Genomic DNA, 27,441 nt, shown 5'->3' on the forward strand with positions numbered 1-27,441 from the left:
AGTTGAGAAACGCTAAAATACACTGTTTGAAAAGAATAGCCACAAGAGGCAAATATTATACATGTTTTTGTACTTATGATAAGACCTTATCTGTGTAAACTTATATCCAATATACAACTTTTTTGTCATGACAACAAAACCCTGTAATCCTGGTATTGGGTATAACTTTACACAGATATGGTTAGTAAGCAATGTTTACATCTTGCCTAAGTGCCTTACTGAAACAGCTTTTTTTTTTTTTTTAATAATGAGGGGGCAAATATACATTATTTTCTTGTGATAATCAACATAATGTCACAAATTCTGTCAATTGCACTTTACTTTTATTGAACCTAGATCATTCCTTTAAACAAGGCCACTGGAATCCATTTGAACCTCTTGTAGACATTACTGCTCAAGAACATCTGAGGGTATAGTGTATTTACAAAGTCCTCTGTGCTCCCATTTTTGATCTATAGTTTCAAATGAAAGAAAATGTACAACATGTGATCCACCCTGCCCCGCCCACCCATCAATCCCACCACTCATGCCATAATCCCACATGTCACCCAGATATAAATGATTCTTTCCAAACAGACAAACCCACACTTCAGAACAGTTGCACTAAATTACTAGACTGTAAAAAGTTTTCAATCACACTCATTATTTGTCTTAAATTGTAATCATTATAAACATTGTTGAAAATGTTATGAAAAAAAATGTACACTTTTTTTTTTTTTTCTATGTGTTTCTATACAAGGCAGGCAAAAGCAGAGCACTATGTATACCAGCTCATCCAAAACCCTTCCTCCCACGGACACTCTCACGCGCACACGCACACAAACTATGCCCACATCCCCTCATCCCTCTGAGCGCGACGGACGTGCTCTGCCCACTTGAGTCCACACTAGTACCGTCCCAAACCCATTCCCTACCATTCCCGATCATTACCCTCTTTCTCTCTCTTTGGACTTTGAGCCTCAAATGACAAGATAATGACCGCTAGAAACTGGCTTTAAAATATGTATATATTTATATTTGTATATATATATAAAAAGGGGATGGGAGGGAGAGGAAAAGGAAAGGTGTGAGGGGAGAGTTCGTGGTGGGGATTATTTAGGGACTGGGAAGCGGGAGGTGCAGGCTTGCGCAGTGGTGGTCCCCCAGCATCCGGGCCAAGGGAGGGTGGGAGTACAGGGTGGGGCCGGGCCACATGGGCAGGGCCTGCTGCTCAATGGAATGTCAGCTCATCATATCGTTGCTGTTTACCCCATACGTGGAATTCTTCATGGAGTCATTGACTTCTCTTCTAAATACTGAAAGATTCTGTGTAAACCTGCAAGCAGAGATATAAATCTGAGTTTGCTGGAACAACAAAAACAAACAAAAACTAGATTATTTTAATTACCTAAAGAAAATGTGAGGTGCCTGTTCCTGCGCAAGTCGCATTACAATGATAGGGTGTTAGGAATGGTTGCCAGTGTGTTGCTGGTATGTTGTGCAATTTTGCAAGGGTGGTGCATACTAGCCCAAGTCAAAAGAGCCCATTTCAAAGTCTCTATGATAATATGGTCCCTAGATATAGGTTGGGACCCACCATTAATGTATGGGTGAAAATCACAAGTCTGATTACTTAGAAAAGTAGGGATGTCCTGGTACTGCACTCACATACTTATACTTGTCAAAATGCACTGATATCAAAAACCAATACAGTCTGATTGTCAAAATGTAAAATGTAATTAAATGTAAAAATTCAGTGAACAAATTAAAATGTTTCTGTGATTATTAAACCACAAAGGCTGCAATGTAATTAAATAAACATACAATCTGCATATGCTGTACACTTCGAATTGAATTTGTAAAACCGGACGCTCATACACTGAAAACAGGAGCATAGTGCACTTGTGTGTAGTCGATCAGAGGTCCCCAACCCCCAGGTCGCAAACCAGAACTGGGCCAAGGAAGCATTACTACTGGGTCGCGAGAACTTTCTGGTAAAAATATCTGTGCATCACTGATATACGCCCTTTGCCCTTTATGAGGCACTATCCAAACGTACATAAAAGGTACGATTTCAAAAAACATTGGTTCAACTCTTTCTATAGATTAAGTTAATGTTTACAAACAAATGCTCGCCCTGCCCTGCCCATTCCTGGTTCTTTTGGTTGCCCAGAAAATAACTGCTGTCTATTGGCGCTTTGCTCAAACTGCACTGAAACTGCCCACAAAGTGTATTCCACAGATTATTGGAGATTAGGGCTTCTTTAAATATCCACCAGATCATTGCATCAGGAAAAACACAGATTTTACATAAATTATGATAATTCACAGGTCACCTTCACGGTTACCACGTCTGCTCTATTAGACACAATTTACCCTCAGCAGCTGTTGGTGGATATGAAAATTTTTCTGAAGAAATCACACAAACTGATTGCAAACAACAGTTTTAATTTCCAAAGTGTTGTCGCTGTGACAGATACGAGGTCAAATATGATCTAACGATTAAAGATAATCATATATGATATAACGGAAGGAACAGATCCCGTCTCCACCACTGCAGAACATGGACTACTGTTTGTGAAATGATAAATGAATAAAAATGTAATCCTGTGAAAATTATGTCTATGCATTTATTTTGAATGCAGTAAATAATATATTTTAATCGAAACGGCTGTAATTAAGATTTGATATGGAATATATTCATACTTCATATTATTTATTGTATGTGGTTTAATAATTTAAGCATTGAAGACACATATTTCATTTCTAGTGGTAGTTTTTATAGATCACATTTCTTGTGCTTTAGAAGCTAGTTAAACATGTGAGAGTTAAAAAGTTTAGTTGCTGAAACCAAATAAACATGCTCTCCTCAAATCTCACAGCATTGTTTTTTGAAAACTGCAACACTACAAATTTTTTAACAATAAACATAATATCGGCTAATACCGAATAGAAAGTATCGATACTCGTACTCTGTCTCCAAAAAATGGTTTCAAGACATCCTAATAAAAAAGTAATCGTACACCTACCATCAAGCCGCATTATTTATCATTCATGCCTGTAGCATAGACAGTGTGGGGCAAGCTATACAATAATATAAAGTTTAATGTTTAGGTTAGGGATTTGTTAAAATAGTAATATTGGTAAACTTGCCTTAGCATGTACTGTACTACTAAATATGCTTTATCATGATCTATTCCATAGAAATCAGAGTACATTCCAATTCTGCATCCATGAAAGATTTTGATCGCTTAATTGCGAAACAGGTTGGAAATCTCAAAAGAACAAAAAAAATTACCTGTCCCTGTTTTTTGTGAGTAAGTTGCGCTCTATGCCTTCCATGAGATTTTCAAAGCATAAGTGCATGGCTTGCTGCTTTTCTGGTGGCTGGCTGTTCACAATGCTGTTCCTCAAGTCTGCAAAATACTGTATGTACAAACACAATGTTCTGTTAAAGTAGTGCTCAAAAGAATGACGAGGCCTCTCATTCAACTGACCCCAATGACTTGATAGTTTGAGATTTACTCTTTATATATAAGAGCATCACACCTTCTCATTGAGTAGAATTAAGCCAAGCAGTGGCCGTGACATTGACCACTGATTCCTACAATCTTCAAAAATAATGATATTCAACACTGTGGACAGCATCTGGAAAGTAAGATTGACAAGAATTCTGTCAGATTAAATAGCGGTAACACATTTTAAAAATGTAAAAACATATGACAGATAAAGATTTTTTTTTTTATAATAAACAAATGACCTACTAAGTAGTGGGAATTGGGCATTCCAAATTGGGAGAAAAGGGGATAAATTATATATATAAAAATCGAATAGATCATTTCAATAATAAAATGCATTGACCTGCTAAAAAGGTATGAAATCCTTCGTGATTTACAAAAACTGAAAATGAGTATAAGACAAGCTGCAATCTTAAAATCTGAAGACTTTGAAAGAAAAATAGGCCAGAAATGAACATATACAGACAATATTAAAACACATGCACGCAAGTTGGTCTACCTATCATTATGAGGACTTTCCATTGACATAATTATTTTTATACTGTACAAACTACAGATTCTATCCCCTAACCTTACAGAAAACGTTCTGCATTTTTACATTTTCAATAAAACAATTTTATATATATTTTTTAAGCTATTTAAATTATGGGGACACTAGAAATGTCCTCATAAACCATATTTATAGCATAATACCTTTGCAATTACCAGTTTGTAACCAAAAACATTGTCCTCTTAAACCACATAAACATGCACGTGCACTCACCTTAATAACTGCATGTGGAACAACAATTTATGCTTTTATGATCTAAACATTTATTTCATACTAACAAGAAATGTGCATTTCAGAACTTAATTGGCACTGCTAGCTTTAAAAGCCTAAGAAAGCTGCAGATGGAGCTCACCTGTTGAATCATCTCAGGGTGCTGCTGCATTATGTGAAGGAAGCGATCGCTCTCCTGGGCCATGGGTGCTGCTCTTTTCTTAGTGCTGCGTGACAGCTGCTTAAATAGATAAGTTACTATGTGGTCCAGGCTGGAGCAGCAACCAGTGCAAACCATTGTGTCTGTGAGAGAATGGAATAATTCAAACACCACATGACTAAAAGAGGACTTCAGCTTTATGCCTTAGGCCTGACAACTTAAACAGCCATCACCCATGTAAGGAACATCTGAGGGAAGGGAAAAAAAAATGAAGTGCAACGTTTGTGATGGCAGTCACATTGAGGCAATTCTGCTTACCAAGTGCTGTGAGGCCCTCTGATATTGAAGACAGGATGTACATGACCACATGAGGCTCCAGACTGGCAATGAAGTTCATATGGTCTTGGGTTAGCACCTCCAGAAGCGAGTAGTAAGACTGACTAAGCTTTGGATAGTCCTGCAAGAACAACCACCAACCAAAATCAACCAATCCAAATTATTACTGATACTTGTAATCCTGTAAAGAAGAGCTGAATTTACATTTGTATGAGCTGCCATAGTTGAATACAGAGAGTAATGTTACCTTCATGCCCTCTACTTAGGAGTTCAGAAGCAGTAATTTGCAACGTAATGTGCGTTCAAGCGATTTTGGTTGGAACTAAATGGCCGTGTTTGACCATGTCAAATATTTTTCCCACTTTTTACCTACTAACAACTCAGAAGCTAATTACGTTATTAAGGGTGTTTTCGCACTATCACTTTTAGTGCACACCCGGGTCATTTGATGCTAAAAGTTATGCAAATTTTGTAGCTGGAAATGTTGTTTTTCTAAATAAGATGCACACCTCCATATCGCAACCAAGTCTGCTTAAAAAGGTGGTCTTGGGAATGGTTCATGTGAAATTTGGAACGGTTTGCTACTGACATGAACACGCAAAACCTAAATCGAGGAAATTATCCACTACTGATGGTGTATAATTTACATCTTTACATGTTCCCAGCCACACTTATGACACAACGTTATTATGCATTTCTGCTAGCCTCAAAATAAATTGCCTTCAGAGAGCAGCTTGCATTCTTCACATCTCTTGCAATGCATCTGTGGCAGACAAAATCAAGTGCTGTTCTGTTCTGTGCATGTGAAGTTTTGGATGTAAATCCAAAAGATACAAATACTTAATAATAACACATTGAAAGAGTTGTACAGCTTCACAATAACAACAATATACTGTGGTGTTGTTCACATATGTTCATCTTGTAAACATACAAATTTCGAAGTGACTTGAATGTTTCATTATGAATAGGGCTGGGTGTCGCTGCAAATGTTTTTGATATCGATACGGATATCTTGACTTCCGATACCGGTTCCTAAACGATACTTTTTTCGATACTTTGGTAAAAAAGAAAAAAAAAAAAAAAGAAAATTACGAACACCAGTATTACCGCTGGTTGGACGCTGGTTGGACGCTAGATGGTACTATGGGATCATTTTCGGTAAACATAGTTAGGGTTAAGCTTCCACAATAAAGCGAAACACCTTGATTTAAAACTTTGAACTTTATTTTTTATTTATTTTAACTAAAAGTTCAAATGAAACTGGAAAAAAATAAGTGCATTTAAACTGTGTTGTTTAACTTTTTGAAAGATGGCTTTACAACAGTTCTGAACATCTCTCTGGCAAAGAAGCTTCATCCGTGCATTCTCCACCCGTCGGTATTTCGTTATCCAGGAAAATATATGTGTGTGAATAAATTAGTTTTTTTCCCTCCTTCACAATATATATATATCCAATTACATCGGAAACATCAGGGCTTAGGGATTAGTGAATATTCTTGCTTTATTGATTTTGCATTGAAAATGTATTTAAAAAAAAACGAAAAACTTAAAATCAAAAACAAATTTCTAAATTCTAATTGCACTCCAAACTAAACGAAAAAGCACATATATATAATATATACACACACACACACACACACACACACACACACACACACACACACACACACACACACACACACACACACACACACACACACACACACCTTTCCATTTACTGTCAGGCAAGTATCTGTCTAAACATGCAGGTGGAAAATTACTTGTACAAATGAAGACATAAAAACAATTATAAATGTAAAAATAATAATAATGATGATAAATCACTTTTTTAATTATTTCTACATTTTGTATTATTTGATATAGTTTGTATTATTTTACAGGCTGCTGTTCTGTGGATATAAAGTGAACTGAACTCAAAAGCACCTCCTGAACTGAGATGTCTGAGGTCATTTTCAGCACTCATAAAAACAAAAAATTTGAAGGCAGAAACAAAGAGTGAGATTCTTAGATGCGCGTGTTCTATGAGACCGCATGCTGCGCCTCTGTATCAGCGCATCATATATGCCCATATACGGCTTTTCTGTCATCTGTACTTAATAATATAATAAAGAGTGTTTCTTCAAACACGTGTCTGTGTCTACAGGCAAATTATTTGTAATATTAATTTGATAATAAATAATAATAATAATATTTGAATACATGGGAAAAACAAGCCAAATATTGCCATGACATCGTCAAAGGCATCAGCTGTTGGTGATCACTCTGACCATCATTGATCCAGGGATCATCGTCCAGTTTGCTCAACCAGAATGTGCATTTCTCTATAAATGAACAAAATGTTCAGACAGTCTCTTGCTGTTTTTTCCGACACATTTAGAATCATTACTGCTGTGGCTCGCTTCCCGTGTGCGCTTGTAAAAATGATATTATAAAGGCTCATTATTACGGTTTAGTATTTCTCTGTAATGTAGAACAGTGTTCGCAATGTTACTGATAACGTTCTTTCTCAGCCCTGGAACTCAAACCATTTTCTGATACTACTGTTTTTCCTTGATGCCTAAACACAGCCAATCACCAGCACTTTTAGATTTGGGCACATCTAGCATGCTACATGCTTATTACTGACATACCCCTTAGGTATCGAAATTTGGTACCAAACGACAAGAGATTTTTCAATACTCGATTGTTTAGGCAATTCGGTCGGTGCATAAAATGTATCGAATTTGATACCCAGCCCTAATCATGAATATGTTTTATGCCACAGAGCTTGGTTCAGTATGCTAGAAGTAACAGATCTCACCAAAAGGTCACTGTGAGGGATGGACAAAAGCAGCTTTATAAATGTCTGCAGAGAGTTGTCCAATGCATCATCACCATACAGTCGGAAGACGCCAAAGTTGACATAGTTGCCACTTAGTACGGCTTTAAGCATGGAGAAACATATGGAGATTCCCTTCAGTTTCAAAGCGTACACCTGATCTTTTGGCACCTCACCTAGCGTCAGGATCCGATTCCCTTGAAGTGAAGAAAATATAATATGATATCATCTAAAAATTTGTATAACTTTTGCTTTGCAAAGGTAAAAGAAACACAAGACAAGGTCAGAAGGAGAAAATGTACCATATGTTGTTATCATCTTGCTCGTCTCCCTAAACAGCAGGATGCCATTTGGTGATGACACATCAAATTGTAATCTCTGTGACCTAAATGATGAAAAAACCCTCTTATGAGCCACAACACATGCATTGCTTGAAGATGGTGGTAGTGCATGTACTACAGATTTTGTACCTGTTGTGGACGAGCTCAGCCATGAGTTTGAGGACCGGTGTAGTGCAGGCCGGTATATGGTACCAGAGCTCTATCGCCCTTTGTAAGATGGGAATATAAGATGGGTAACTGTGCAGAGACATGTCAGTTAAGGAAGATTTTGAAATTAGCATCCCATCACAATCTAAAAAGGCAATTTGGCTTTGAGAAATCTATATTTGTATCATTTTATTCACAACTTTTAAATAAATAAAAAAAAAATGAGTTAAAAACGAAGAGCCTAATTAATAAAAAGAGCATAATGCAAACAAGCTGTAATGGATACATCCAGTCAAATAGCATCATAAAGCTGGTCTTGGCATTGAAAGCAAAGGCAATTCCCCTCAAATCTCTCACCAGTCCTACTAAAGTCCTCTGAATGGAAAGAGAGAAAAAAACAATTCTCAAAGATCATCACAAGTAAATACTGGGCACATCATGAAGGACAGTTTTGAATGGTAAACAAAAGAATATTTCAGAAATGCTGCATGGAATTTTGAGGTGATGTTGTACAATTAAGAATATCATATCTCACTTTTGCTTCTTGTTCATTGAAGGTGTTGGTGCTGAACATCTGAGCGATGGCCTCAAACGCTGCAGTGAGAGGAAGCATGAACTGCTCAAACTGGTCCTCATCCTCTCCTGTCAAAGACATGACAGAGCATAACAGTGTTCTTATAATTGATATGCTTAATATATTAAAAGGGGTCACATCATGAGAATGTTCTTTTTATACAAAACAGCTTGATGTACTACAAAATACAGTAACTTCCAGAACCCAAAACTTTCTTTCCAGTCCAAAGCTAATTGCACTGATTGAAACTATGTTGCAAAAACGTTCTAATGCCAGACAGATTAATACATTATCATATGACTTCCCAGGTTACCACATCAACTAAACTAACACAAGTACAATTTGAATAAAATGTGTGAAAGTTCACAAACTCTTTATGATTGTGTGTAGCACCTACAGCTCTGCATATCCTTCTAAAGGAAACCAATGTTAGAAACGAGTGGCTGAGATTTATAATTTACACATGTTAATGACATTAGGGAATGACAACCCTGACATTAGGGAAAAATTATTAAAAAGACATGTATGAAATTACCCTTTTATTGTTTTGTTACATAGTAGTTACAATAAACAATGTGAATTGAACTTGATATTAAGAAAGCCCACTGTATTTATAACTTTAAAAGGTACACTCTTACCCAAATCAACCATAAGAAGTCTTCCCAGGGCTGTGTAGAAAGTGGTGCGACACCTCATGTCACTGAGGTTGGCCTGATTGTTCACACCCAGGAAAGAAAAGTGCTCACTCTGTCACATGAAAGAAATGAGAAATCAAAAGTTTGTTAAAGTATTAACTGACAAAAGAAATGACGGTTCTAAAAGGGGAAAGCTCAGGATGGTGACTTACTGTATGGTTGTTTAGCATGAATTGAACAGCGCTGAGTTTTACTAGTTTTCTAACACTGCTGTATGTAAGAAAAGAGGTTAAGGAAACACACAAGACAGTATTCACTGTCACAACATCTCACACCATTCTATATGCTTGCATGAAATGGAGGTTAATCAGTTTAAACCACAAGGCTGATATTATCAAACGTTATGTAGATAAGGATATCCAATAGAGAGGTCGTTGAGAAGCTGTAGTGTCTTAGATGTGATTGGTTCACACTGTCCCCAGTACTTCAGGTTGGTGATTCTGCATCAACACATTACTTATTAGTTATTATTATTAATAATATTGTACATATCATGAACCAACATATACTCACATTTTTCCAATGAAAACACTGAGTACCATGGTCTCATCATTTAGGCCAAGAACCTCCGATAGTCTTCGATACAACTGGGGATCAAAATAACATTGTTATCTTGTATACTTTAGCAGGTTATGCTTGTTACCTGCTAAACTTATGAAAAAAGGATTCTAAATTAGTAGTTGACCAATATTGTTTTTTAACAGCTAATGCTGATACTAATATCTAGAGGTATAGGCTAGCCGATTAAATTCTGACTTGTATATTACAAAGACATACTAGTACAAATACATTACTAAACAACATTTTGTGAGTGAACACTTTTTATACAATTTCAATATTCATTAACAACACTGTTGGTACATTTTGAAACGGACACAAATGGGAACGTCAAATTCTGTTAATCAGCCAAGTGGGCATTTTTATTGGCCAACACAAATTATCTCAAACTGGCCAAATGTCGACCAATTCGGCCAGCACAGTACATTGGTTTATCACATCTAATTCAAGAGGAACATGGCCAAGAGAAGCAACCAACCAATAAAATAATTCAAAAAGGTGGTGACCCAAATCCATAATGACAATAGATTTTGTTGAGAAAATGGGGATGGCTCAGAATTAATAATTTTTTTTAAGAGCAGTTTTAATATGTCTTTCTACTTCACTAAAATGTTTTTCTACATCGCTTATCTTCGCTGTTCACAGTTTGGAAACTGAGCGAAAGGAAAAAAACTGCAGCTTAGTTGAGACAATATGCTTTCATCTCCGACATAAACGGTTTATTTTCAGCTTACATGTCCATAAAAAAAAAAAAAAAAGTCTTAATAAGAAAAAACAAAGCATTTAAGGACAACAAAGCATACAGTCTGAGTCAACTGCAGAGTCAGCTGTCTCTTTTCAAAGCCCAGATGCAACACCATCAAAATGGACAAACATTCAGAGAGTTCAAAAGGTAAAATACTGTAAACGCTTAAGAGATCAATAATTAATTCACTGCTAGATGACTTTTTTGTTTTTGATTTGCTGTCCAAACAAACACGTAAAGGAGGCATTCAAGCTTTCAAAATCTTGAAGTTTGTGCTCATGCATATAGAAAAACAGACAAAACAAACAAATGCACTAGCTCTAATTACCTTTGATGATTTTTGCACCTGGTCACCGATGTAGATTTTGCGAAACTGTTCAAAGAAACTGAGCATGGCTAAATCGAGCTTCTCATTTCCTGCTTGGGCCAGCCGCGAATCGGTGAGATTCATCAACTGCAAGACTCTGAAAATTATGAAATACAAAATGTACATTACAGCAATAAGTCACAAGAGGCTGTGCTTTAGAATCAGTAAGTTTACAGGTACTTTAAAAATGTATTTCAGTTGGACTAAAACAAAACAATGATTGACTGATTAGTTTCTAGAGAAAGCCGTTTCTTTTATTTGCCATTTTTGACCTAATATTGACCTTAAAACATGCCAGTATATAGCATATTTTGGCAACCCAAAAACAAACACAAAGACAATGTTAAGCATCTTTTAATGAACCAACTAGCTCTCAACGGTGTTTGATATAATGGCAAGTTCTATTACAAAATTAGCATGATTACTCAAGGATAAGGTGTTGGAGTGATGGCTGCTGGAAATGGGGCCTAGATGGATTTAGCCATAGATTTGATCAAAACTGACTGAAAATACTTTGTGATCAGTTGAATGACACTTTGGTGAATTAAAGTAACAATTTCCTTCCGAAACAGCAAATTCCGTACATAATTCCAAACTTTTGGCCGCCAGTGTATATTGATTATTTTTTACCATGGGTTGAGTCAGAACTAGAGCATGTGAGCGAAGCGGAGCGGTGTGACGCTCAGCTCAATATTCCGCTCCATGCGCGTGCGCTCCACTCAGTCGCTCGCGTCCCAAGCGAACGCTCCACTGATGAATCGCTCACGCTCACCGGTAAAACAAATCCCGCTCAGACATAAAATGTCTCTGTTGGCTACTTGCTTTCTGTTTGTACTTTGTAATGAATATCTGGAATACATGTATAAATTACAGTAGCAAGGATTGTAAATAGAAGTTATTTCGTGGTGATTCTGAATAAAAGTCTGTTCTTTTTAGTCATTTAAATGCATTAAATTAACTTAATTAAAAAACATGTCTAGCCCTTTGGCAAACTTGCCTATTAAATGCAATAACTGAAAAGGTATATTTGATTTTCGTTATTTTATTTCCGTGAACATAACTGCAGTTGCAAAACAGGCATATTAAAACGCACAAACAAGATGAAATGCATGTAGAACTTCACAAAACACGTATGGACTATAATGCTCATAAAAGCACACACAGGTGAAATGCACTTAACAACATCTTATCAAAGCACACCTGGATGATTTACTGGCATTAGTAAAAGAAACGCGCGTTCTAAAGTTTATCTATTAATTTATTTTCGAATGGTATAGGCTATAGCTCACTTTTTGCTGCACTACCATGTTTGCATAGCACATCCTCCTGCTTTCTGGCAATGTGACGCTTTAGATTCCAATATAAATCTTTGCTAACTCTCACAGTCTCTCCACACTCCCTTTCAATTTCTCCTCCCTGCTCGTTCTTAACTGTGATTTTTACTGTGCATTTATGCATAAGGCTCGCAACTTCCTTAAAACAATATTTGAACTCCATAACCAACCCACTATTGCTTTAGCTAATTCACCGATTCTCGAACTAGCAAATCACAATAGGGCATTCCGGGTAGAGCGAGCGGCGCTGAGCGGACGGAGCGGAATCTTCAGAAAGGCGCTCTCCGCTCAGGAGGAAGTATTGCCGCTCCGCTCCCCGCTACGCTCACGCTCCGCTCACATGCTCTGGTCAGAACTATCTGATTAATCACAAAATGTTTCATATTTGAAGCATAACAACAAGCCAGTGTGTCCAGATGATTCCTCACCGACATACAAGCTCTCCATCCATGGCATCCTGCTCATCTGTGCTGGCAAAGGACACTCTTCCTCCAATTACTGCACCAATGATGTACACCAGCCATGTCAAACGACCTGGACAAAAAATAACACAAGTATACTATCAGAATTTGTGCATTCTGATAGGTGAGGACTCTGAAGATGTGCTTTATGCTCACCCTCCTGCACTGCAATGTCCATCGTGCTGGAGTTGGTGGACTGCAGCAGCTCCTGGTAGGACTGGGCGGACTGATCAAAGAGCTGGACCAGGAGGGCACAAGTCTTCTCATACTCGCATCGCCCGATAGTGGAAAGCTGATCTAACTGTTGTTGCACTAAGCCGGCATCATCCAAGGGGTCTTCAAGACCATCCCTATGTAGACCAGACATAACGTTAATATAACATCTGCCAATACCACAGGTACCAATTGTCCCCGTCTTTAGTACATTCCGTTAAAGTTTTAGTTGAGATGTTCTCAATCTATTACATAAATTTACACCAAACCAATTGCTAAAACCTATTCACCAAGTCCAAATATTCCAAAGGTTATAAAATGCAACAAATGCATCTCTTTGTCATTCAGCTTGAGTCTAGAAAATTAGTGTGCATTGATCGCCATTTTCTTTTTTTTCCAACATTATTAATTTCTTCAGCAAATTCGGCATCACACTTTGTGAGACAAGTTTTGTTGGCAAAAACTGCTTGAAAATGTTTTATTCTTTAATGGTTGCATTGGATTGGTGTGGTTTAATGTATATTTATGCATATACTACAAGCTGCATTGCAAGTCAACTCCTGAAATTTGATCTCTATTTAAGAACTCACTCTACCTCAAAATGATGTGCACGGACTCTAGGCGAGAGGTGATGTAGGCCTTGGTCACCTCGGGCGTGTAGGTCTCTAGCATGTGGGGCTCTGTTGCCTTAACATAGGGGACAGAGGCTGCCAGTCGCTGCCACAAACTCAGCAGATAGTGCACACTGTTGGGGGCAAACTCCCAGTGCTGTGACACATCAAAGTTATTATCATCAGTCTTTACAGAGCCCATTTTTATATCATTTTCAGTTTATTTACATTTCAGCAGCAACTTGACAAGTAATTGGCAACTGGTTGGTTTTAGCTTCTGTAACAATTGCAAACATGACTGAATACAAAACAGAAAAGAAGTCAGTTCTGTGTTTAGCATGAAAAGTTTGACTCACCTGCAGACTAGTTACGGTGAAGTTAGCAATCAATCTTATGACCTCGGGGTAGTTCTCTACTTTAACAAGCTCTCCCAGCTGATAGTTACTCTTGAGTCGCGCCAGCAGTCGGCAGAACTCATGGTAGTTGTTTGGGTCCGACAAACTCTATAAAACCAAATCAGGATATAAACAACATAAATGCTTTTACCTAAATAACCTCAGATGTCAATCTTTCAAAAACAGTAACACTTAACAAGGTTGTATTTGTTAAAATGAGGTAATAAAATAGTTATAAACTAACAATACATTTTAGCATTAAAAAGTGTAAATATTAACATTAGTTAATACATTATGAACCAACATGAACAATGCACAACAGTATTTAGATAAATAAACATTAACAAAGATTAATAAATGCTGTAAAAACTCACTGTTCATTGAAACCTAATGCATTAAATAATGTTAAAGAGTATACCTTTATTGAAAAGTGTTACTCACGAACATTGTCAGAAACATGCCAGTTCATATATATATAAAAAAATATATTTTACATAAAGGGAAATAAGCCTTTATAGGACCATTACAATGTTTTGCATTGTAAACATCAAGCATGTGCATGAACCTTCACCCCGACCTCAGGACTATAATAGGAAAAGTCTCCTTCGATTTACTGTAATGCACGAAAAAATAATGGCATATTTAAATTGTGAAGTATTGTAATTGTCATGAAAATAATGTCAATGCCAAACATCTTAATGGTTTAAAATAGGCTTTATTTTCTCCATGTTTCTTTAATATTTATATTTCTGCTTCTTATAAATGTTATAGTAATATTTTAGAATAAGGTTGTATGTGTTAACATTATTTAACTTTATGACTTACTACAAATATCAAATGAACAATCCTTTTGAGCAATAATTAATCTTGGTTAATGCTAATTTTAATTTATACAATTTTAAAATTCAAAGTTGTATATTTTAACATTAGTTTATGCATTATAAATTAACATGAACTAATTAAAATTGTGTTCTTGTTAGTTCATGTTAATTTATAATGCATAAACTAATGTTAAAATATACAACTTTGAATTTTAAAATTGTATAAATTTAAATTAGCATTAACCAAGATTAATAAGTGCTGTAAAAACATTATTCATTGTTAACTATACTAATAAGAAGGGGGGGTTAATGCATTAATATAAAAAAGGGGAAAAAAATAACTTTATTATAAAGTTATATCAATATTGCTTATTTTCCTTTTCTGGGGTGAAATATGACTTGAACAATTCTTTGTGAGATTCCCCCACATATAAAGAAAAAAAAAAACACCTAAACTCAAGGGCTAATTTCCATGTTACTGATATATTGAGCAGTATGTTACAATGTTTAAGGGTTTTTCTTACTAATATTTTTTATGTATCTTAAAAAGGCACTTAACAAGTAAACATACTTGAGGGTTCTCCAATATTCTCTTCACACCATCAACTAAATGGGAGAGGAACTTTGCTCTCTCTGCATTGTTGAAGAGAGACCTCCTGACGGATGCTATTTGGACTAGACAAGACAAAACCTGAAGGAAAAACAAATGAGCAGCACATTTAACACTGAACAGCTCACACCACTAGAGAAGTGTCAAACAATATCTGTGACGCTTGAATGGTGTTGTTTATCTTGACGTGCACATTAGGCTGTTTATCTTGCACTCACCAAGGGAGACAGTGAGGGAGGGATGGAATGATACAAATCAAAAAACAGCTGCAATGTTGAGGAATCCAAAAAGGCTGCAAATGAGAGAAAAAAAAGCCAAGTATGATTAATAAGCACAAAACATGAACAACTTTCACAAGCTTTTTGTATCCATGTCCTTCAAAATAAATAACAGGCCTACTATTTCAATACTTCAGGGTTCCCACACTTTTTGACTAATACTTTTTCATGATCTTTCCAGTTGTTCATGATTATTCGATAAGGATTGAAAAAAAGATGATGATGATTATATTTCCATTTGTATGTCAGGTGCCAACATTTGGAATTAAAGGTTTAGTTCACCCAAAAATGGAAAATCTGTCTTAATTTACTCTTTTGTTGTTCCAAAGATTATTTTCTTCAATGGAACACAAAATATGTTACTTATAGAACTACTCACCTGAGATATTCTTCTAAAAATCTTTGTTTGTGTTCTGCAGAAGAAAGTTATACACATCTGGGATGGCATGAGGATGAGTAAATTAGAGAATTGTATTTTTTGGGTGAACTAATCCTTTAAGATACAAATTTTCATGACTTTACAATGCTTTGATCTGATCAAAATCTTAAAATTCCCCAGATATTTCAGGGCACAGTAACAAAACATGAGACCTAAGTAAAAAAAACACCATTCATTAACTGTTCATTCACATAAATAATTCACTAAGCTCACCTGATCTCCAGCTGGTGGGGATCTGGACAGTGCACAGATCGTCTGATGACTCATCGGTGGATGTACCGATGAAATCAAAGTTGAGGCAATTGTGGGCCAGTTTAAGTAGCTGCATGAGCAGCCCATGCTGGCTCTCATCATTTAGATTCAAGTTCTTTCCAGATGCCTGTAAACATACAGAAGAATACAGTCACTGAACACATCTGAGCCCTTTATAAAATGTTGCAAGCTGGTTGAGCAGTCAAGAACCAGAATATAGGCCTACTACAGCTTTTCTGAATGCTCTATGAGGAGTCTCCATTGAGCATAATTCCCACCTGCTTGAGGAGGTTGCAGGAAAGAGTAAAGATGTCAAATAAAGAGGAATCTCGAAATGACGAGGCAATCTTCCTGTGTTTTGTAAGCGGATGTGTTGAATCTGCCTGGAGAAACAAAAGGAGAGTTTAAGAAATCTGTTATCCATTTTTAAGTGTCTTTGTACATTTGTAAAACTCCTTTTGGGAGAGAAGGTGAAAGTCTCACTGAATTTTTTTTAAAAACTTACTTGGTTAATCTCACTGGTTAACTGGGAAAGAATTGTGACTCCTATGATGCAATGTTCAACACTATCCTGAAACAGAATAGTAGCAGTTTCAATACTTCCAAGTAACTTCAGTAAAATAGTCAAACTTAATATTCGATAACAAATTTTGTCCTTAGGCATTCAAACATGAACAAATACCTCAAGAGTATGAAATGTTTTTTTCATACTCTTGAAAAAGAGTATGAAAAACTTATACTTTCAAAAAAAGTTTTGTTTGAAACTGAAAATTAAAGATGATTTTATCTATATTTATCTTTTGGATATTAAAACCACATTTAGCCCACAAAAAGTGCATAGGAATACATCAAAACGCACAAATGACATACAATGTATATTGCTTCTGGTGATTGAGAGTTTAAAAACAATGGACATTGCATTTGAAATTTTGCAGGCATTGTACTTTGTTGTACACTGAAATGTAAATGCCAAAAGGGCATTTGTATTATGTACCACATTGTGCGAGAACAAAAAGGAAATTGCAGACTGAATTGGCACCTACATGCATAAATGGCTCAAATTTCTGGAAGACATTGAATGCAACATTCAATGTCTTCCAGAAATTTGAGCAATTTATGAAAATTGCATCAAATATATCATACAGCAAATATGTGTCTCATCAACTGTATATGCAGTCTCTTTATCTGGCAAAATATCATCCAGCATCAGTTGTAGTTACCGTTAAATCCAATTGAACCTTGATCATTGTACGTGAATAAGTTAATATTTATGTGAATGTGTTTTAAAATAGTCTACCAAGATTTTCAGTCCATTTTCTTTTTTGGACATATAATGCCTTATTTGGCATCTCTTCCTAGATTATAAATGCAACAGGACAAAGCAAGAAAACATTTTCAGAAGAAGTAATTAATGTACTTAAGTATATTATTTTCTTTAAAGAACACTTAATAAGTGATCTTACCTGCAGGAATCTTGTCACATCGACAATGACATTCCTGAAGATGTAATCTTCCTTTTGGCAGTCAAACCAGCCAAGCTTGGTGATTCTGGCATAGAGCTGGATCAGGGCTTGTGTCACAAAGGCAGCAAGCTTTGGCCGGGTTGCCAGATAATTAAGAACATAATTTCCTGTGAAAATGTATCACAATTAGGCCAGACTTTATAACATTTTTTTTTTTTTTTTAAAGTATCAGCAAAATAAAACAATTTCCTGGAGGAATTAAAACCAGCACAATCCAATAAAACATGAGATTGTGGACCAAACCTGTATGACTTGCTTTATTATGCACAACACAAAAAGAGATGTTTTCATGAATATCACGGTTCTTTCTTCAATATAACAGCAGTGGATTGTGCCTCACTTTAAAACTAAAAAAACAGGACCCAAAAGTATCATAATAGTGGTCCATGTGACTCCTGCGCTATATTCAGTCTTCTGAAGGCATCCAAAAGATTTAGGTGAAAACAATCTGAAATTTAAGTCATTTTTCAGCGAGAATCTTGATGTCTCTTGCACGTTCATGAGAGGCCGTTTTTTGTGTTCTTCATAATAAAGAAAGTCAGATTAGTTTGGCACAACATAAGGGTGAGTAAATGATGACAGAATTAAAATTTTGTGATGTACTATTCTTTTAAATAAGTTAAAACTGCTAAAACTCAAGATCAAGTTTAAGTCCCTGTCTATCTTTTAAACTTACGAATGTCAATGCGTTGCTCCAGGGGAAGTGGGTTGCTTGTACGCGATACCAACTTAGAGAGACAAGTCGCAGCCAACAACTGAGAGTACGAGGACTGTAAAGATTCCACAAACACAGTGTCAGGTTAGCAATTTGCACTGCAGGACAATGGAAGCATAGTTCCATTTCAAGTAGTTGCTGAACTCAAACAAATGGAGGAAGAACAGGGATTTTTGTGAACATTGATGACAGATCATTCCAGATATCTTGTTCTTCACAGTTCCCAAAAGGGTTAATTCTTACACTTCCTCTCTCCAACAACAGCTGGCATTTACTCAGGCAGTCCGGACTGTTGGTAAACTCCACCAGGGCTTTCTCCGCCTGCAGACGCGTGGTGGTGTCTGTGGTCTCATATAGCTGCTTGCACAGGATCTCTAGCTGGGCTAGGCTCTAAGAAAAGAGACCCACATGAGTTTAGTGCAAGCAAAATAACATACAGTGGATATTTGTGGAGACAAAGCAACAAATTTCCAGTTCTTACCCATTTTCGAAGAACACACTAAAGGCCTTCGCACATCAAATGCAATTTCTAGCCGTGATTAACATTTGAAATAAATACAATGGATTCCTATGAAGCCATTCATACTAGAGGCGAACATTCGCATACTGACAAAGCAATGTTTTTTTATTTTTTTTATTACAGTGAGTGTGCTGATTTTTATTTTCCCAGCAATGAGATGTCCTGACCAAAAAAATATGAGCTTTGGATCACGTGTCAGGAGCCGCTGCAGTTTCCAAAATCAGTACAACCGGTGGCGCTAAAGCACAGAAAGCTGTTTTGACCACCAACTTTAAACACTTGAGGAAACAAATACTGAACCAGAAGTGAGGACGTACAATTTATTTGCACAAAAAGGCTTAAAAACAGAAATTTTGTTCTCATTCCAGTTCTCGTAAAACAATTCATGTTGCCGCATGTCTGCCTTGCACCCCCTTTAAAAAAAAAAACTCAGATCTTTTGTGGATTGTGTTTATAATGTATTCCCTTTTGATGCATTTCATCTTACACAAGTTCTCTTATATCTCTAATATAATACATATTGAGCCACAAATGTAGTTGTTTTGCCACAAAATAATGTAATTGTTATTGCTGTGCTATCATTAAGTCGTTTAAAAGCTGTGCTGCCATTATAAGGTATAAAGGGTCAGACTGAAAATGGGTGTTTTGATGTCGTCATGTTTTGGCTAATTCATAATATGCAGTAATAGGGTTATATGTCATGAGTAAATGACCAATCAACACTGTATTCGGTATTTGTGGGGGAGAGGTGGGAAAGAGGAAAGCAGCAAGAAAGATGCATCACCGAGAGGACAAGCCATTTTCAAAGTAGAGTTGGGCGATCTGGCGATTTTATATCGTGATCGTTCTTTAAGATGTCCACGATCTACTTTTATGTCCTCATAATAATGTTAAAACTAAAACAATGACTGCCTATTAGATGGCTGTGCTGATTGGCCAAATTATACCACATGTCTCTATCATGCGTCTTTCATGCGTGGTGACGTATTAAAAAAAAAATTCAAAATGAACTAGCAGCATGAGGGATGAGGAGCTGGTGCCGAAAAAAGACTCAAAATCAGTTGTGTGGCAGTGGTTTGGCTATGCACCGTCAGACATGTCTCAGAGTATAGTTATATGTGAACTTTGTTGGGTAACGGTTGGCTCTTCCGGAGGTAATACAACAAATCTTTTCAACCACCTGAAAAGGAAGCATCCGAAGGAACATGCCGAGAGTGTTTCACTCAGGTCGGTAAAACCCCACTCATGTCGGTAAAACCCCACTCATCTGTATCTCACAAGGTCCCGAAATATAAACAGTTATCACTGGAAGACACATTAGAGCAGTCGAAAAAATACAACAAAAGCAGCAAACGATGTAAAGAGGTGACAGAGGCGGTCACCTTCTACTTTGCTAAAGATATGGTGCCATTCAAATCTGTGGATTTATTTTATATAATATAATCTATTGGCTGCTGATTGCCACTTGAAGTTGTAACAGAATGTTTATTTTACAGAATGTGAAAAGTGCACACCTTTGTGTTGTTTATATTGTATTACTGTAATATCTGAGTACTTTAAAATTGTGTGTTATTTAATGTTTATATATTGACTGCTGATTACAACCTTAATATTTCAAATAAAGTTGATTCTTTAATTCAACGTTGTGTTTTAAATTGTACAAATATTGACTGCTGATTACAACCTTAATATTTCAAATAAAGTTGATTCTTTAATTCAACGTTGTGTTTTAAATTGTACAAATAGATACATTTAGGGCTGGGCGATAAAACAATATCAATATTTATCGCGATAAAAAAACTCCATGATATCGACAATAAGCTTTTGAGTAATTTTTATATTTAGCCTGTGTTCTACATCTAGACATGCGTGCAGCAAAAAACACTAGCAGTTTGGCTTTCTTGTTGTATGTTTCCACTGGCGCGTGCTGAGCGAATGCTTTCAATTCCTTCCTATGGAAGCCGAGCGTCAAGCTCGCGAGGTGGATTGTAATATTGACAGCAGCCTCAGACTGTATGAAGTTGCTATTGCACCCGCTACGCAGGTCACCGCGTTCCAGACCCCAGATTGATTCAATCTTGACTGCAAGATATCATGGCGACGGTTATGCCATCTCATCGTCTCTAGTGAGCAGCGCGAAAAAAAACAACATTGCTGGTTACATCATATCTGATCTTTCTGCACTGTATTCTTGAATATTTTTCTCTAGCACTGAAACACGCTTCACTGATGCCCTGTCCCAGGCAGCACCCGCATCCTCTTTTCCCCACATGTGCGTAAACAAGAGGTGCGTATTTCCAGAGAGCCTTTAGACCATAACGTTTTTTTATTACTAAATGTAAATGTTTATTAATCAGTATGTTCCAACCCTTATACAAACAAATAGATTTCAGTTCTAATTTTGTGAAATTAGATCAGATTTCATCATCTCTGACAAGGATGAAATACAAAATAATTACTAGTTTGTAGCCTAGTCTCTCACTTTAATGAAAATAGGAAAAAATGGTCCATTCAGACTTCTACATTTTCAAAAGTTTCTCTCTGGAGATACCCCTGAACCACCACCATACAGTATCATTCCTCATTCACAAGGGCTTTTATGCCCTCATACTTGGATGTCTCTATGTAAAGAAATATGAAAATAATTTTTATGTAAAAATAATATATATATATATATATATATATATATATATATATATATATATATACACTGTCATTATGATTCAAAATGAACAGATCATCTTATACCATTCATATCCAAATGCACTCAATTGATAAACTCATAGAAGATCCCTCAGACACCACTGCATTTTCTGTGTCTGGGCCCCCATGCATAAAGACTATTTAGACTTTTTAAGATTTTGTTTTCTCTTCTTTTTTTTGGAAATTCCCAAAAATGTGCAAATGTGATTCAATATCGATATTGAATGATATGAAAAAGAATATTGTGATAATATTTTTTGCCATATCGCCCAGCCCTATAGATAAATCCATAGAATTGTTCCAGTCTGCATATTCTCTATAGTAAATCTCAAAATAGGGAAGATTGCAATTCAGATCATGGATCGTGATATGATTTTTTGGGAAGATCGCCCACCCCTATTTCAAAGGTAAGAATTCAGATACTGAAGTCCGGGTCCTGACCTCGGATTTGTTCCATCCGAACCATGAGATATCATGACAACGGTTGCCCATCTCACCGTTTCTACACTTTAGGTTAGCAGCGCAACAAAACAATGGAGCGGTGTAAACCACAAGCACTCCAGGGTGTAGAGAGCACTAATCTTTCCGCGCTATATCCTTAATTATGTTTCTCTAGCACCGAACACGCTTCATTAATGCCTTTTTGCGCTCCTCACTCATTGTCCCTCTACACCGGCCCGTGACATGAAGCGCCACATTGTAGAGCTGCATACATGGTTATTTTAACAACAGTAGACCATAGCAGAAAAAAAAAAAAAAAGAAGAGTGAGCAGCAATATAGATGGATACCGGAACTGTTTGCTAAAATACACTGCAGAAAATGAAGCAGAAACAATTTAATGTGTCTGATGTGACTCCAACGGTTCAGCTAAGCAAGGTTTGTGAATAGACAATTGGTTCCAAAGCGCCTTTAGACTAGAAACTACTTTTTTCCCCATCTAAAATTTGTGTTATTAATCAACATTTTTCAAGCCCATTGATAATATATTTTGTGAAAATTAATCAGAGATAACAACATCTCTGGCATGGATGTCAAGATAGACAACCAAAACTTTGAAATTACGAGTTCTCTGCTTATGATCAAAAATAGTTCCATTATTTGATAGTCAGCACCTTTATATTTAACGACAGCAAACAGTATTAAAACTGCAATATTAAGATGTATATATTGTTTGTTTTTGGTAGAAGGAAAATATAAAAACGTTTCAAGTCTTTTACATACATTTTCTCTCAGGAGATACCCCTGAACCCCCATACAGTAATTTTCCTATGTATATAAACGGTAGAAGATCCCCCATATCCACTACTTTGGTTGTCTTTGGGCCACGATGTCCTCATTCTTGCCCGGTTTTTAAGAAACGTTTTGACTGTTGATTTAATATGTACATTTTTACTGGAATGTATAACGGCCCCAAATATTGGTCATCGGTCTCCTTGATTACTAATAATCATTATTGGTATCGGCCCTAAAAAAGGAAAAAAATAAATAAATAAATAAAAATACATAACTTAAATAACTTCTATTTAAAAGTCCACAAAAACAGAAAATAATATTCTATAAAACACATTAGTACATTCTTTACATGCACATTTTGAAAAATTCCACATATATTTTGAAGTTACTGTACCAGGCCACTTACAGAATACCTGTTTTGAATACGGAAGACTAAACGGTTATTGGTGAAAATGCTAGTGATAAAATTGGTAATACAAAGAAAGGCAAGCAAAGACCAAACTTGAGTTATGCAGCAACAAGCCTTTGACTGTAAACAGCCTTTTATTCCCTTGTGAAGCATAACTAAACAAAATCAGAATCAGCAGAAAAAACAGCAACCGCAACAAAAGCAGAGCTTCAACGTTAGTGTTAATGTACAAAAATGTTAGCAATTGTGCTATTTCAAAATTTCTTATTGCAATAGTTAGTACAGGCTAACTTTTAAAAGCACAATCTGGAAAAATTAGCAACTTGAAGTTTGTATTTCATGCCCACGCTTGATGCAGCCTGTTGATAACTGGATCAAGAGCCCCAAAAAGAACAGGGAGGACCCCAAAAGATACAAGGAAAAAGAGATATAATGCATTTTGCATCCTAACAGATAACATGAAAGTTGTATTTGCAAGGAACTGCGCTGGCGAGATAAGAGGAATCCAATTTGAAGAACCCAAGATGAAGACGCCATGCATGGGTTTTACTAGAACTAATGTCATTATCAACATATAATATGGTTATGCCTACTTCGATCCCACCAGTTAATGGCTGAAATGCACCATTTATATGCTTTCTGCCCCCAAATATTGTACTCAAATTCAGTAGGGCCATCTTTCACAAAGCAACAGTTGAAGTTGTCAAGCCTCTACTAAAAATGAGTCTGAGTCATATCAACTCTCTGGTCCAAGATGCAATCGCTGCCACTGAAATGTCTTTGAAGACAGAGGGCTGTGTCTGATGCGCAGATGGTTTTAATATTCTATTACCGCAAATGGAATGGTTTCTTTACCACCTAGTAGGTAACAGGAAGCTTGACAACAACACTGGAAAGCTCATGTTTACAGTTGCCTCTGCATATGAGAGTCAGGTTAACACCAGCAACATCCAACACACACACAGGGAATAAACAGTTATACAACAATAAGTGTTTAACCCCAAGACCTGCATGACCGTTGCCTCCAAATGACATGCCCTGACATTGTCATGGACAGCTTTTTTTTTTACAAGATAATGTGCCTGAAAAACAAGTGCAGTGTTTAACACCTATGGTGCCCAAAATGCTGTCTAGGTAGGCAGATCAATACGTTTTCAAGACACCGCCATATTGAAGCTGTCAAGAGCAACTATTGATGATGCGAGAGAATGAGAGGAAGCAAAACACAGTTCGTTTAATGCACTTTTTCTGTCCATTATGTCCGAAACGAGGTTGCCAAGTTGGTCTAATTAATCACAAGCAATAACAACAGTGGCTAATTAATTTAGATCGGATTTAAATTTAAGGTGCGCAGCCTCACAGTAGACATCATTCGTTTAAATAAGTAATTAAATTAAATGATAAATACAGACATACACGATCAAATAGGTTCATAAACAAAATTACATATTTAATATATATATTTTTTTAAAAGTCCACGATTTATTTCTGGTTCGATTCATTACTACCCATTATATTACTTCATGTACTTATGGCAGTTATTCAGAGTAATTTAACAGCAACACTCAAAATAAATATTAAAATCATAATTAAAAAGGGAAATGTATAGGCAATGCGAGATGTTAAGGTATTATATAATTTTAACGTGAAAGCGATTTCTGTTTGGGCTTTTGGTTTGGCGAGGTGGCGCGCGGGAGAATCTCGTGAGTTAGCACGCGAGCTAGAGGCTAACAGCGCGAGGAGGTGCAGAGCGGTGAAACAGAACACATTTGCTTACAGAGATGACAGATAACTGAATGTAAATGTGCTGGAGGACTTATTGAGATGATTTGCTAGCTGAATACGAATCACTGTCACGTATGTCTAAGGCCAGTGCATTCATTGCATTGCCAGCGACTGGATGAGGGATGATGGCTTGTTTACAATGCAAAACATGACTGTCGCTATAGAGTTACATGCTGCAGAATATAAACGATATATCTGGTTCTGCCGTTAATATGTGCTGCTTAAAAATACAGTCTTTTGAATCTTGTTTAAAACAACGTTCATCCATGCTGCAAAGTTGTATCGTATCCTCTACCAGATAGTTAAAAATCAACATAATGACAGGCCACAAGTCAACACTTGGTAATCGCATCCAATAAAGCATGCGGGTCAGTGTCTCCCGCCGCGCGACGCATACATTTAAAATACAAAAAACGCATAGCCAAAATAAGCCCGAGAACGTATCATAAGACTGCACTGGATAAAAAAACCCATTAATTTAATATTAGCAAAACAAAATAATTTACTTACCTGCACATGATCCGCCATTTTGCTCCATTCATGCTCCTCTCACTCCCCCTGACAACGAGCATGCGCGCATCGGTCCACAATCACTGGAACAGTTACGCAATTTGCGCATGCAGTAATAAAGTCAGATGGGCGCTCAATGCTTCGAGAATACCATTTCAGATGCATCTACCGCCGAAACTAGCCTTTGTTTACATGTCTCTTAAAGTGAAACGGCGAATTCAGATATTAGAGGTCACGTGGATGTATGATTCCAATAATACAATATGATTGACTTGTACTGAAGTTGAGAAATAATTCCAATACACTTTTTAAAGAGGCTTATGTGTGTCTATTTGAACACCTCGTCCTACCTGCTTTAAAATGTGATGCTCTTGAAAACATATGACCGACATTGCTGCTATATGTTCAAGGGCATGATATAATTTGTTATCAGTTTTAATGTTTGCATTTTGCCAATACCTTAATACATACTTCTGTATAGGTCTTTAATATTGCCATTTTTGGTATATGAACCAACATCATAATTATTTTTGACATCAATGATGCTCATTAATTTAGTGTCATAATGTACATGGATTTGTTGTTAGTTTTTCCAATCATCATTATTATTATTATTGACAACATGCACATTGGACATGTACATTATTGAATACAAAATGCACGTAGATTAAAACAACCGTCAGATAAATCAAATAAAAATAATACAGTTTACAAATTATACTAATAAATCATTTCAACAGTTCTCACTGCTATACTTTTCTATAGACATTAAATCATTTTGCAGTTTTGTATATAAACCAATAAATAAAAAATTCAACTCTTGAACTTCCATTCATAATTGAAACATATATTACAAAAGAAAGCTTGACATCACTTACTATCCATGGGACATAATAATAATAACTTAAAAGGAGATTCTGCAATTAGTTTTTCTATATACATATTGGGAGACTTCCTTTACAGTTAAGCAATTCCAAAACATGAGAAATGGGTTCTGTATTGCACAACTCAGAATATTCAACATCTGTTGACATGAAACCCATCTTTGTGTTGTGACATATGGATTTCAAAATAAAAGCCCAATATAAATGGCATTTGGTACCCTGCCTCTTAGCCACCTTGAATAAATAATAATTAAATTGAACATTCATGGAAATGCATATTTAATGAAGCCATAATTTTTATTTTTCTCCGTAGTTCTCACTATGGTTTGTGACACTTTTGTTTATCTTAAGAGTGAATTTACAGTTAATGATAAATCAATTAAAACTAATCCACAAGCAATATTTTCTACAGTCATATTAATGATCTACATAATTACTCTAGAAAATTTATGAAAAATGAAAAAACATCATAAATAATTATGATTTAAAATTAACAGAAAATGTAGTTTAGGATGGATAAATAGATAGACAGAGAGACAGACGATGGATGCATAAATAGACAAACAGATGACAGACAGACAGACAGACAGACAGACAGACAGACAGACAGATAGATAGATAGATAGATAGATAGATAGATGGATGGATGGATGGATGGATGGATGGATGGATGGATGGATGGATGGATGGATGGATGGACATTTTAAGTGTTCAATGAAGTGAAAGACAGCGTTGAGTCAGGGAAA

General features: G+C 36.2%; 1 protein-coding gene across 1 annotated transcript; it reads right to left on the reverse strand.

Annotated features, from left to right (window-relative positions):
- LOC127636792 (exportin-7) lies at window positions 1-25,860 on the reverse strand. The gene is made up of 28 exons (XM_052117527.1): window positions 25,812-25,860; window positions 18,894-19,040; window positions 18,612-18,705; window positions 17,876-18,042; window positions 16,918-16,983; window positions 16,691-16,795; window positions 16,374-16,539; window positions 15,662-15,735; window positions 15,405-15,524; window positions 13,974-14,120; window positions 13,602-13,774; window positions 12,950-13,143; window positions 12,761-12,866; window positions 10,960-11,095; window positions 9,842-9,915; window positions 9,685-9,768; window positions 9,481-9,541; window positions 9,272-9,380; window positions 8,595-8,701; window positions 8,346-8,434; window positions 8,042-8,149; window positions 7,874-7,956; window positions 7,554-7,768; window positions 4,736-4,874; window positions 4,400-4,560; window positions 3,529-3,627; window positions 3,278-3,405; window positions 1-1,315 (listed from the first exon to the last, which is right to left on the reverse strand). The coding sequence occupies exons 1-28, from the start codon at window positions 25,827-25,829 to the stop codon at window positions 1,222-1,224; spliced, it is 3,264 nt and encodes a 1,087-aa protein (XP_051973487.1). The 5' UTR covers window positions 25,830-25,860; the 3' UTR covers window positions 1-1,221.
- Between the last annotated feature and the right edge of the window lie 1,581 nt (window positions 25,861-27,441).

The sequence above is a fragment of the Xyrauchen texanus genome, chromosome 44 (assembly GCF_025860055.1).
Source record: "Xyrauchen texanus isolate HMW12.3.18 chromosome 44, RBS_HiC_50CHRs, whole genome shotgun sequence".
Lineage (NCBI taxonomy): Eukaryota > Metazoa > Chordata > Actinopteri > Cypriniformes > Catostomidae > Xyrauchen > Xyrauchen texanus.

Excerpts from the sequence above, each read along its gene's own strand:
- LOC127636792 (XM_052117527.1), bottom strand. Across the intron at positions 13,144-13,601 it reads TCCGTGCACATCATTTTGAG|GGATGGTCTTGAAGACCCCT; the intron begins GTAGAGTGAGTT and ends TGGTCTACATAG. Across the intron at positions 9,381-9,480 it reads TCATGCTAAACAACCATACA|AGTGAGCACTTTTCTTTCCT; the intron begins GTAAGTCACCAT and ends TTCATGTGACAG.